At 40.9% G+C, this 13,928-nt stretch overlaps 1 protein-coding gene across 7 annotated transcripts in view; it reads right to left on the minus strand.

Annotated features, from left to right (window-relative positions):
• Nucleotides 1–13,928, minus strand: part of FRMD4B (FERM domain containing 4B) — a 372,884-nt gene that overhangs the window by 108,743 nt on the left and 250,213 nt on the right. For all 7 annotated transcript variants that reach the window (XM_033132199.1, XM_033132203.1, XM_033132204.1 and 4 more), the window contains one exon: nucleotides 7,235–7,327. In XM_033132199.1, the coding sequence (XP_032988090.1) occupies nucleotides 7,235–7,327 (93 nt within the window). The remainder of the gene's footprint in view (nucleotides 1–7,234; nucleotides 7,328–13,928) is intronic.

Below are 13,928 nucleotides of genomic sequence, written 5' to 3' on the forward strand. Positions count from 1 at the left end.
CTCCCATTAGCATTTCTTCCCTTTCTTGATGGGACAGGTGGTCCCCTCACTGCTCATCAGTGATAATAGAACATCACACCTCAATCACATGACAGCGATGGCTTGGAAGGGAGGCAGGCCTGTTAGCCAGATGACAACGCATGCATGTCAAAAAGCAGAACGCTGTGGTTGTTTGGAATGCACTGTCCGTTGGCAGTCTCTTACACATAGGCGGCCAATATTTTCACCATGGTCAAAGTCAACACCATGGATTTGGGGAGATGCTTCAACACTGATGGGTCCTGGGGCCTTGGGTCAGCGGCTTGGCTCCTCAGTGCCTCACTCTCCTCACTTGCTCCACACATCAGAAAAATGAGAGATGTTTTAAATATGTTCAATATAGTGGGTGGCAGGCATGTATTTCAGCGGTCAGTGGTGGTGATTATGACTATATTATTAGCCCTCTACGGATGGGACTGTAACAAAAGGCGTTAACTTACAGGAATTTCTTTAAAACTTTAACTGTACAGACAAGAATGGAAATTCCAGGTGTCTTTTGTAAGCTCTTTCTTTCAAGGAAGCAAAACGCTACAAAAGTGCCCATTTTGACACAGAATGGGAAAATACTGTGAAATGAATGCTCTTCTGACCGGTTATGACTTTTTCTTGCCAATTTTTGAGCACATTTTCTTTGTTCTCAGGGCCTTTGCTATGTCTGAGTGATATCTTCCAAGAAAGTGAATTGGCAGGAGGTGCTCAAGTATTTCGCATTCTGAACAGTGCTGAATTTATGACTGGCACTCCATGCGGGCTAAATTAAAATGCCTCATTTCAGGTTTCATTCATTCATTGTGGGCTATTTTAGTCACTCAGTGCAGCCACCTGTGTAAATAGATTTTGATCATATCCTAACTCACATTCTGAGGAGGGAGATCTCTGTTTATTGCTTGTAATGACCCTGCAACGTCATAGTCTGAAATGATAATGTATGCTGAAGACAGCAGTGTAATTTAAGTATATTTCACTTTCTCCAAGCACATCACTTTCTCCAGGCCACTGTTTAGTGCCTGTGGGAGTCCCATAGGTACCCTTTTACTTCTGGGAGGGGTGCCGTCCTGGGGAATTCCCCAAAGGAAGCACTATTTGCTTCTGTAATGTGCTCCCCTGTCAGGAAAACTCTTCCGAATTTGCAGGCATAGCCAGGAGAACCAGCGAGTGCCCTCCAGGTAGGCCTGTCCAAACCTGCCCTGTTGTTCCTCTCCCATAAGGCCACTCTTTCTGAGCTCTCCAGGGAAGGGCTAGAGGCCCCGGAGGAAAGGGCTTTGCTGTGACCTGTCTAGAAGGGGAGGGGGTGCTCTGCCCCAAACAACTGTGAAGTGTCAGGGTCATGCAGTGAATTCCAAGCGTGCTTCTCCCCTGCAGAACTGCAACACAGCGTGCTCCCTCATTCCACGAGAAAGTAGAGGCAGGTGCTCTGAGAAGGAGGCAGGACAGATAAGTGCAATAGGGAGGTGAGGGCTGAGCCTGGTGAATGATGAGAACAAACCATGAGATTCCCCCACCCAGTGCCAAAGTGAATGGCTTAGAGCCAGGAGGCCCGACCCTTCCATGTTCTAAGGCAGTAAGTCACATTAGGGAATGTTTCACACACTGACCGTCTCTGTTATTCCTATCATGAACACAGTTAACATTTATTGTTATTATTATAACATTTATAACATAGAATCCTCTAACAGCCCCCTATAATACCACCAGCTCCAGCTCCCTGTTATAGGAGGTGCCAAGAGCCACACAGCTAACACATGGAAATGTTGGGATTTGAACTCAAGAATGATGCTAATGCACAGTCGTCATCCAGTGGGTGCGGTGCGTTTGGCAATGCTAAAGACACTTTTTGATTGTCCTGATTTGGAGGGTGTTCCTGGCGTCTCATGGGTGGAGGTCAGGGATGCTGCAAAGATCCCACAGCACAGCATAGCTCCCTAACCAAGAGTTATCTGGCCCCAAACGTCAATAGTGCCCCTACTGAGAAACTCTGTACCAAAAGCCAAGCTTTTAACTTCTGCATCTTACTGCTTTTTCATCCTTCATAATACTAATTCTTTCATTTGCCCTTCTGATGTCACCCTGAGGACAGATGACAGAGGAGAGTGAGCAGATTCCACAAAAGATGTCTGATGTTGGATTAAGGAGCACACTGAGAAATATAATCCTTTAAGAAAGTGGAATTGCTAGTGAGCATGAGTTTTGAAGGGTTCTATGTCTTTCTGGAACTCTCACATGAATTAGGAATGTGGGATCCTCAAAGACGGAGGCTGCCAACCAATTGCCTGGAAGTTCCAGAATGAGTTAGGCCTCTTACGAAGTCACGGTTGATATTAAGGCAACTGACAGTCACATTTCCTGGGTTTGGGATATTGTGCATTTAGATGGGAGTGTGGTGGGTGGGCAGAGAGCTCTGGCTGACTCATATATGCCCTCAAACAGCCTCTGCTGGGCCTGCAGTAGGAGGAATCTGTAATTTCTCTGGGGCTTTTAATTACATTCCTCTGCAAAGAGAAGAATTTTCCTGTCCTCTCTGGATTGTAAATTACCTGCTCTGTGATAACTTTAGAATAACTCATCGCTACTATCCAGTCACAAACATTTTAACTTTTCTTCCTTTTATCACTCCTCACACTTGCATAAAAAAAATTGTTCAAGTAATATGTTCGTTGTAGGAAAAATATATAGAGAAGCAAAAACAAATAAAAAGCATTCCCACAGTCATTCTACCCAGAGATTTTTACATTTTTAACTTTTACATTTTTAACTGTTACATTTTTAACTTTTATTCTATCCATCTACATTTTGACGTAAGTGCAACATGCTGCAAATATTGTTTTGTGGTCTGCTTCTTTTCCCTAGTATATACTGGGAGCATCTTTCCATATCAATACATCTCTTTCTTCGCCAGAGTCTGTATCTGTTGTATTGTATTACATATATTTGGCTCTTTTTAAAAAAAAAAAAATCAGGCTGAACGATAGGGACTCACATGTTGTAGTCATGATGCTTCCTTCAGTTAAAGTCCTTCTAAAGGCCGAATGTTCCAGAACCAGGCCAGGGAGTGCTGAAAAGGCGTTCAGCAGTCTTTCACAGACTCTGTGTTTGCAGCATCTTTGACAGAAACGCAGCAGTTTCCCCCCACATTCCTACTAGAACTCTCCATTGACATGGTGAGTTCTCAGCCCCGAGTGTCACAGACAATGCTTAGGGCTACCTCTGCATGGCCACTTACAGTCCTAGGGCATAGCAAAAGTGACTTGGAAAGAGGAGAAGGTAAAGAGGGGAGGAGGAGAGGGAAGACCACAAAGAAAGGGGAAAAAAAGCAAGAGGTATTCAGAAGAGTAAGTGGAGTGAAGACTCCAACAATTTGGTTTTGTGTGGAGCTGGGTGGTACCAGCCCGAGCCACCTCCGACTGCCCTCCCTTGAGGGAATGGGCGCTTTTCCAATGAGGTCACGCCAAGTCCCTGCTCTCTGATTTAAATGCTTGCTCACTCACTATCAAGCTTTTCAAATGCTCACATCTGGGCTGCATTACCAAAGAGGCCCATGTGTTTGCAGGAGATAATTTACGGCGGCAGATAACAACCCCTGTCTGGAGAGGTCCACCAGCAACCTGGGGGAGTTGGGATTCACATGGAAATAGAGAATTGGTTAAATGAATTGTGGTGCATAAATAATGGGGCATCTATACACACAGGTGTCATGCACATATTTAGCAGATATCACTGAGATTTTATAACTGAAGAAAATACAATGGTTCAATTCTGCAGCTCAGAAAGGGAGAGGAACTAAGCGCCCTCACCTTAAATGTTTTCTTTCCTCCATGCAGAAGCAGCAAGTGTTTCTGAGCTGCTCCGTGTCCTGGGAGATACTGACCAGAAGAAAGTCTTACCATCCCAAACCTGTAGGACCCCAGTGTTAGCTTAGGAATCAATGAGACAATATTTAATCCAGTGCCTGCCACGGGTTTAATGCTACATTTCAGTAGAGAGGAAACTTTGTAAGAGCAAAACTATATGGTATTTTCCTTTTTCACAAATGCTTCAATTTAAAAAAATGATATTTTAGTATGTTTGCATAATAATTTGCAAAATCATTTTGTCTCTCTTGATCTCTCTTTACTTCTCACAACCAACTTGCCCAAGACCACATTCGTTGCCAGGGCAGGAATGTGGGTGAGTCGGGGGATTTGGGAGTGGGAGGGGTGTGGCAGTGTAGTGTAAAAAACTCCCCAGGATGATTCAGATATGCTCCCCCACCCCTTGGAGAAGCTCTGAAATGCAATGCACTTTTTCATCTAAACTCTTTTTCTAAAGTGACCAATTGTTCACTGTAGAAACGCCATAAATTATTAAACATACCCTCATTGTTGGCATTTGGAGACTTCTAACTGCATGAGAAATAAGACAGACGCACATCCCTGAAATGTACTTCCACTCGGAATCACTTCTCCTGCGTGTTACCACTCAGTGGCCGCACACCTGGGCGCCCACGAATGGGGGTTCGGTGTCCATGTGGCAATGCCCCATACTTACTGATGGAGTGGCAATAACCCTGACATCAGAAGAGGTCCTCTGTATTTCCAAAGGTTCCTCGGGTGACCAAATATCTATACACAACCAAACACTACCTTTGGTTCTATTCTTTAGTGACTAAATGTTTAGTCAACACAGGCAACCTAGAGGGTTGTTGGTGGTGTCTACTGGGATGTAAGTATCACCAACAGTTCTGCTTTCTCAAAAGAGGAAGCCAGAGGCCCTCTGAAGGTGACGGACTTCACCGAGTGTGTGGCAACCAAATGTGTGAGACCTTCAAAGAAAGACATCCCACTCAGTGACCTGGGTCAGTTTCCTCAATTCTGTGGTGTGTGCTTCGGCTCGATCATTTCTTTAATTAAATTGGAGTAACAAGTACTTAATTGAAATAATAACAAAGACTATTATGATCTCACTCTACACTTGGGAGGAAGAATTAAGTGAATAATTAAAAACTTGATAAAGGTTTTAAACATGAAGTAGTTAAGGGAAAGTCATGCCAAGTGATTATGGGACACTCGAGATAACACTCTAAGTGCTGAAACTCATGAGCAAGCAGCAGTTTGCGCAGGCATCTCAGGAACCTGCTCGGAAAAGATAGGGAGGCTTTACGAGTATGAATGACTGTACAGAAGGGAAGACAGAGTTTCCTGCCCTGGTATTTTGAGACCAAAAATAGACCAGACATTAACTGTCAAAAAACCAGTACACAAATATGGTTACTACATAAATGGTACTTGTTAAATTCTCCAAAGACATAATGTTTTCGCTGGGAAGTTACACTACACAAACGCTCTATGGGCGCAGAGACGAGAGTGCAAGGATATCAGATGCAGCCTACATTTTAATGTAAATAATTGGAAGCAGCCTAAGTGCTTAATAGGAGACTGGATCGCTAAATTATAGAAGTTCAAACAAATAGATTTTTACTTACCCAATAACAGATCTCCAAGTAAAGAAATAAAGTCAGTCACCAAGCAATTTATTACCCTTATTTTTCTCTAAGATGGGAATAAATTTGGAGTGGAGGTGAAGGAAGAATTTTTTGGCGGAGGGCAATTTTTACTTTTCATTCTATACTTTTATGTAGTTTGAAATGTTTACAGTGATAATTCTTTGTGAAAAAAATGATTTATGTTGAGCCATTTTCCATATATAATACATGATCAGAATTTCTCTATTGTCTGATCTCTGCTTAATTAGGAAGATGCATTTTCCCCCGTTGCTTAATGGCTTATGTTTGTCTTGTTCTCCATTTCCATGGACACCAGCATCACACTCTTTCCAAGAACACCCTCCCCCGGCTTTTTATTAGGATTTCTGTACACTTTTCCATGTCAGCTATGCTCCAAATCACCATTATGCTACCTCCTTCTTGGGGTTTAAAAACATGATTTCTGGTGATAAGAAAGAAATTCTGACCCAGATTTCAGAGCAGGAAGCAAAAAACAAATTGAGGGTTGTTAACATTCTTTTTACTGAGTAAGGAACAGCTACCATCCACAATCACCATCAATTTATATATAAAAAGATCCTTAAAAAAGACAAAAGGCAGGACATCTTATTACCACACTTTTGGATCTCATGGAACAGACTGAAATTAAAAAAAAAAAAAAAAAAAAAGTGTGGAAATCAACCAGATTTTGCCAGGTAATGATAGTATAAAAACTCCCAAAAAGAAAAATAGGAAGCTTCCACTATCATGTCATAAAACAAAGCATATTTCAACATCCAAAAAATAATATAAGCTCAGAACATAGGACTATTCTTCAGGATGATCTAGCTTTATGAAAATGTATTTAGATTTATGATAAATTTACTATCTGAGCTTATTTTTTATCATATGTGGCTTCAGACCAGGAAAACAAAATTTATCATCAAACTCAGAATAGTGAGGAGAGGGACTTTCAGCAAAATTGGTGACGTTTTATTTCTTAAGCTAGGGACAGGAACGTAGGTGTTAGTTACTATTCGTAACGTTTTATTTATCGTAGAGTGTGAATAATTAATGTGACAAAATATTCCCATCATGGGCTGGTTTTAAGAAATCATTGATTTAGTTGAACACATCCTTTTCAGGAGGAAGTAACTGAGGCCCATATGTGTGGTTAAGTGACTTGCCCAAGTAGAGCTTAGAGAGACATCAAGGACTCCATGCATTGCTCTCAGCAGTCTGTGCATGCAAGCTGAACTCAGGTTTCTGCACTCTTAAGATAATTCTTTCAGCAAGCGTTTGTTTGCATTTTATCTTCTGTTCAAATTAAAGGCATGGAATTGTATAAATTCAATTATTTCTACAATTTCTAGAAAACATTCCTATATAAAATGTAATACTAAATGTTCGCCATATTTCAAAAGTAAAAATCCTAAAATGTGTTAAGTCAGAAACAGGCTTATGTATTAAAATATATTACCCATGTTTTTCAGCTTTAAATTGATCCAAGGGGTTTTGAGTAGTAAAGGAAGGTGATTCTATCCTTCATCTTGAAAAACACAGTTCTACACAGTATCTATGGTAACTTGGTCTCCAGACTAAGAAAGTAGAGAATCTCTTTCACATAATTATATTTTGATAGGTTGTATTTGTTGCTGTTATTTTCTCTCTGATCACCAGAATTTTTTCTTTTCCTAAAGGGAGGTGGTGTTGCTGGCTGTGTCTATGGATACATACCTCACAGCAAAGTACAAAATGGTTGGTCCTGGTTTCTTGGGCAAATCATGGTCAAGAACTCGGTGATCTAACTGTAGCCAGTTCTGCTGACCTCTGTAAGAGCAAAGAAAAAGGATCAAATAGAAAATCAGAGAAAGGTTGTTCAGTAATACACAGTGCTGGCAAAGCCATGGAGCAACAGTTACTTCTATACACTGATGGTAGGTGTATAACCTGTCACAACCAGTAATGAGGACAATTTAGCAATTTCTACCAAAATGATAAAAGTACCTGCCTCTGAACCATCATTTCCATTACCAGGAGTTTATACAGAGAAATTTGCACATATGGAAAATGACCTACATGTGAAGTCACTCACTGTAGCATTGTCTGTAATAGCAAAAAGGCTCGACACAACCTGAATGTATTAGGTTGGAGCAAAAGTAATTGCAGTTTTCCAACCTAATACAACAGGGTATTGTTTTCAAAATATGAATTTAAACTGGGCAATGATATACAATGCAGCCACACAAAAGATTGAGACTATCTTTACAGACTTATATTTTGAACAATTTCCAAGATAACGACATTAAATGAAAAGGCAAGATGCTTAAGTGAGTACAGTACATCACTATTTTTAAAATTTAGAAATAAATATACATACATGCATGTATAAATACAAATATAAATATATGTACGTATATACATATATATTTTCTCTGAGAGGATAAACAAGAAGCAACACTGATTGCCTTTGGAGGTAAAAAACCAGGTGACATTAAACATGTTAATCTTTAAATTCTTATTAAATATGAAATTTAAAATATTTTAGAGAGTCATGAAGGGGAAAACTTCTGGTCATTTAATGAAATCAGACAGACACAGCTAACAATACTATAGCTTTTTAAAGTCTTTTTTTGTTTACTTACTTAAGCGCCTCACCAAGTTCATGGATATAAATAGTTCTTCCTGAATTTTGACCTCCAAGAGACGGAAAGGATTGACGACACTGTGGCTCAGGATTGCTTACGTGACTTTTTCAAGGTTGTTCAACTAGTTGATCTGTTTTGGACTATAAACTCCCAGAGGGCACGGACTCCATTTTGCTTGCTTACATAAACATTAAGAACATGCTGATAGCAGTGAGTGTCAATATCTATAATGGGCCAGAAGACATTTTCCAAACTGTTTTGGTCCTTGAGAAGATCATTTTTAAAAATCAGAAAACTCTAAGATGTATGCATTATAAATAGATAGAAAAAGTGGACATAAATAATAGTAATACTACTAATAATAGCTACTCTTTATTGAGTAAGTCTCTGTGTGCCAATCAAGTTGGAATTTTTATGTATGAATGCTATGTTCAACAATAAGTCTACAAGGAAAGTGGCAGAGCTGGGATTGGAACCCAGGACTCTCAATACAGGAAAAAATGAGATTAGAGGATTGAATCAGATTTTATTATAACTTTTGGCTTGATCTAGGTCACTTACTAGTTTTAACCTGGAAGAAGTACGTCTTTGTTTCTGTAATTATAATACGAGGCTTCTGATAACTGTCCCTAACTTTTCTTGGAGGAACATTATGAAGATAAACAAGCTGATATAAGTGACATAAGGGGATGTTCTTAGAACTACTACTTTCGTGTGTAAAAAATATACAGAAGACTGGCAGTTAAGGGTTTCTTACACTGTATTGCATTAAGTTTAGGATGGCCCTGATTTAAAGACATCCCAATTTCAGAGATGTACAAGTGTGTGCCTTAAAATACATAAAATATTGTACAGATCAGCTCTCAACAGCTTTTTCACAGGAAATGAGACTAATTTTGAATTGTCTTGTGTGCTTCTACATAGGAAAAATGTGGCATTATTTAAAAAGCATAATGTATATTTCCATGCACATGCATGGAATAATGGCCAAGAATGAATAAATCAAGTTGTATAATAGCATATATAGCTTAAATCAATTATATTAACCATAGAAGCATACTCAAAATACTATTGTATGTGGATGAAAATTTTTGGACATAGTTCTGGAGAGATATAAAGCAAATTGTTACAATCAAAATGTTGAATCGAATTCAACTATGATAAATGTTTTTATAAGAAGATATTCATGTAAATGTAATATAAGATAAATTAGATTTTAAAAATCCATCCAAAATCTCACCTACAGGATAAAGTTAGAAGAACAAAAAGTGAAAATTACATATAACTATCACTGAGATATAATCAAGGTTAACAAACTATTGTATAGTCTTTCAGGCTAAAATGAGACAAAAAAGCACTTATTGCTTAAAACTTGCTTTTTTTAAACTTTTTGAATCAGCAGATATAATAGATCTAACCTTAAAAAGACAGTTGAATCTCCATATTCACTTCCATCAAGCTGTGCAACCCAACCTTAAAGAAAGTTTCCTTTTTGGCTAGGATTATATCAGTTCAAGGCCCATCATTTCAGGCCCATTAGATGAGAGGTTATTAAAAAAGTCATAATTGTATTGTAAAACCTATTTGCTATGTCATCATAAACAAAGCTTATTCAGCAGATCCTTTCAAAACAAGGAAAGAAAAAACATGAAATGGGTTGCAGGAAATGGGAACCCTTATGAACAGAAGGGCCACTGTCTCTGGAGGACCGTGACTGCCCTCTAGGGGTGAAAGTCTCACCCTGCACACAGAACACCAGATGGTACTAACAAGGGTAAATCTCAGGAACACTACCTCCCTCCCTCTAATAGGACCATGGATTTGTTTTTGTTGGTCACCATCACTACTTTTATTATGTAACCGCACAATTCTATTTTTCCATTTCTCTTTTTGGCCTGTGGAGTAGGGTATAGACATTAGCTAGTTTTATTGACAAAATGTCCCCCCCAGCTTTGCCTCACTCTATTTAAAGACATTCACCAAAGACAAACGGCTGATGTGGCATCTAGACTGGAAAACGCAATTCAGACAGCATCCTGGGAGGGATCCGACTCAGTGGTTTTATGGTGGGGGCGGGAGAAGGGGAGTGCTAAAGAAAATACTTTCCAAAAATATTTACCAGACAAAGACAAAGAACTAGGCTTATGACCAAGACATTCCAAGGAGACACCCTTAGACAGAAGCAATTTTCCAGACCTGTCCCCCAGAAAGGTGGAAATGCCTATTCCCATTCAGCTCCCAACCACCCCCCCCAACCCCACCCCCAGAAAAGGGCAGCTCATATTTCTTCTGAAAATAAACACAGCAAGAGCCAGAAGACACCTTCCAAACTGGTCATAATTCAAAAATAGGCTCGGCTGTCACTGGCAGGGGAGTGCACGGAGGACAGTTCGGAGCCAGGCTTCTTGGAAAGACTATAACATTGGCCACTGCCTCCGAAGGAGATAACTGGAGGAGACGCCTGAATGAGGCGTTCTCCTTTCAGTAGAGGATTTAGAAAGAAATCCCAGGGCAGAAGAGGGAGACGGTGGCCCAAGTCATTAAAGGAAGCCATTCATATTATTCTTTTTCTTTCTGAAGAAAAGCTCTTGTGGTCTGAGCATCTGATTTATGCACTGTCTGGTTACGCTCAGCTGAGCTTGGAGCTTTCCCAGAAGCTATCCATATGGCCAGGACCCTCTTTTCCAGCCCACCATGAACCTTGTTGCCTGGGGAACTTGTGACACCACAGCCCTAAATCATGTCACTCCTTCACATAACATCCTTCAGTTGCCAAGGGATGCCTCTCCCATCTGCACGACTCATAGGGCTCACCTGTGAACTTGTCTCTCCGATGTCTTACTCCATGATCAGGTCAGTCTCCTGACCTGTTGTTTATCACATCCATGAACTGGCCCACATAACGTCTCTTCCCTGGAATGTTATTTCTTCTCCTCTCTATCTAAAGTCTATGTGCCCTGCCACGTCCAATTTTAGTTACCCTCTGTGTGAATCCCACCGGAGTCCTCCAGTCTCCTTCTGAACACTTATCAATAGGACGATAGCTCCCTTAAATTGTGTGCCTGTATTATGGGCTTTGCATACTTGCCTGATTTAATAGTACAAAATACGAGTGCCTTATTATATGTGCCTTATGTAGTACTTATTATATGGGAACTATTATTATGCCCATTGTACAGATGAGAAAACTTGTGTCAGAGATGTTAAGTAATTGGCCTAAGATCATACAACTACCAAGATTCTGTGATATCTACTCTCTACCTCCCTCTCAACTCTATCTTATCCCATTGTGCCTCTTACTTTCTATATTCTAACCACACTAGCTTTTAAATTTTTATTTCTCAAAAGAAGGTCAAGCTCAGTCTTTTCTTTTGCACTAACTTTTCTCTGAAATGCCCCCCATCCCCCCAGAATTTACAGAACTGATTCTTGCTTTTTATTATATATCTTCTCCTAGAAACCTTCCTAGCTCATACTGTCTAAAACTGCACCCCAGCTTTTCTTGATCATAACCTCATATTTTATGTTCTCCAAAGCACTTATAATTTATGGTATTTTTCCATTTATCTATTATTTGTTTACTTGTTCTGCTAGACTATACCATTGCTATATAAGCTCCATGAAAGCAAGAACCTTGTTTGTGTTGGTCATAGCTGACTTCCTGGGACTTAGAACAATGCCTGGTATCTAGTAAGCACTCAAGAAATGTTTGTTGAATTTCCAGTCAAGATGGCGGAGTAGGTAAACGCTGTGCTCACCTCCTCTCAGGACCACATCAAAATTACAAATAAACCACAGAACAACTATCATTGAGAACCATTTGAAATCTAGCTGAACCAAAGCCCTACAACTATGGGCATGTAGAAGAAGCCACCTTGAGACTGGTAGGAGGGGCAGAGACACGGACGGACTGGTCTCACATCCATGTGTGAACATTAAAAGTCAGGAGGGATATCTTGGTTGCCCAGGTCTATCCTGAGGAGTGAGTGGTCCCAGCCCTCTCCAGCCCAGGGTTTCAGTGCTGGGGATAAAAGTCCCCATAATTTCTGGCTGTGAAAACTAGAAGAGATTGTGACTGACTGAGACCAAGGGTGGCTAGAGTCAAAGGTGCTCTTCTTAAAGGGACCACGCCAGACTTACTCACTGACAGAATCACTGGCCTTAGCTCTCGTGTTGGGGCAGCAGCTCGAAAAATGTCTGGGACATAAGGGGAGGAATTGAATTGTCTAGATTCAGGGTGAGGACTGGAGGGGCAGCTTTCTTCAGGACAAAGGAGCTGGTAGAAGCCATTGTTTCTTTGCTGAGCCCTCCCCCTTCCCGGCGTGCAGATGCAGGCAGCCACCATATTTGAGTCTTCATCAACCTGGCCCTGCCCTGAAGATTCTAAGACCCTGCCCAACCCAACTTTTGGACACACCCAAGCCACTCCTTGGCTCATGCTGAAGATTTTCCTATAGTTCTCTCAAAAGTTCACAAAACCCAAAAAAGCAGCGTCTGGCTTTGGTGTGTCCCATATCTCTGGGTGAGTAGCCCTAAACTTGGCTCTAGCAACAGCGGGCCTTGGTTTGCAGTTTGGGTTTTCAAGGCACTTCCAAGCATGGCACAGGTGGTGGCCATCTCTGGATTGCTTTGTGGCTTGGGCCAGGTGGCCCCAGGCAGGGTACAGACTGCAGCTGAACTTGGCCTGCAGTAGTTCCCCTCCCAGGGGGCTATAGGGCTGGCAGGCCCAGTGGCCAGCTTTAGACTAGGCCAGAGCATCACCCAGCTGCCTCCAAGGATGACACACCTGAAGGGCAAACTGGGCAGGCATCAGAGCCCTGCTACAGCGAACCCTGCTCTGTAGGGTCAGCCCCTGCACCACAGCTCTTACACTGTAGTCATGACCAGTCCTCATAACCAATAAGCCCAGGCTCAATCCCTTTCATTGATGTGCAAATAGCAACCAAGGCTGCACTACAAGAGGAGGGCACACACAACTCACACAAGCGACACACCCAGAGTGCACGGCTCCAGTGACCAGGAAGACTGAGCCACTGAGCCCCACAGCACACCTACTACATAAGGCCACTCTACAAAGACCAGGAGACATAGCAGCCCTACTGAATACATAGAAACAAACACAGGGATGCAGCCAAAATGGAGACACAAGGAAATATGTCCCAAATAAAAAGTACAGAACAGAGCTCCAGGAAAAGAACTAAACGAAATGGAGACAAACAATCTACCAGATGCAGAGTTCCAAACACTTGTTCTAAGGATGCTCAATGATCTCAGGGAGAACTTCAACAAATAAATAGAAAACATAAAAATGAAGATAGAAAACATAAAAAAGACCTAGTCAGAAATAAAGAATACAATAATTGAAATGAAGATTATTGTAGAGGATATCAACAGTAGATTAGCTGAATCAGAGGATCAAATCAGCAATTTAGAAGATAAGGAAAAACCCAATCAGAACAACAAGAAGAAAAAAAGAATCAAAAAAATAAAATGAAATGAGGAGAATTTAAAGGGCCTCTGAGATAACATCAAGCATACCAGCATTCGCATCAGATGGGTACCAGAAGGAGAAGAGAGAAAAGAAGGTATTGAAAACCTATTTGAAGAAATAATGAGTGAAAACTTCCTTAACCTGGTGAAGGAAATAGACATAGAAGCCCAGGAAGTACAGAGAGTCCCAAACAAGATGAACCCAAAAAGGCCCACACCAAGACACATCATAATTAAAATGCCAAAGGTTAAAGACAAAGAGAGAATCTTAAAAGCAGCAAGAGAAAGCAATT

This window comes from Rhinolophus ferrumequinum, chromosome 17 (assembly GCF_004115265.2).
Source record: "Rhinolophus ferrumequinum isolate MPI-CBG mRhiFer1 chromosome 17, mRhiFer1_v1.p, whole genome shotgun sequence".
Taxonomy (NCBI): domain Eukaryota; kingdom Metazoa; phylum Chordata; class Mammalia; order Chiroptera; family Rhinolophidae; genus Rhinolophus; species Rhinolophus ferrumequinum.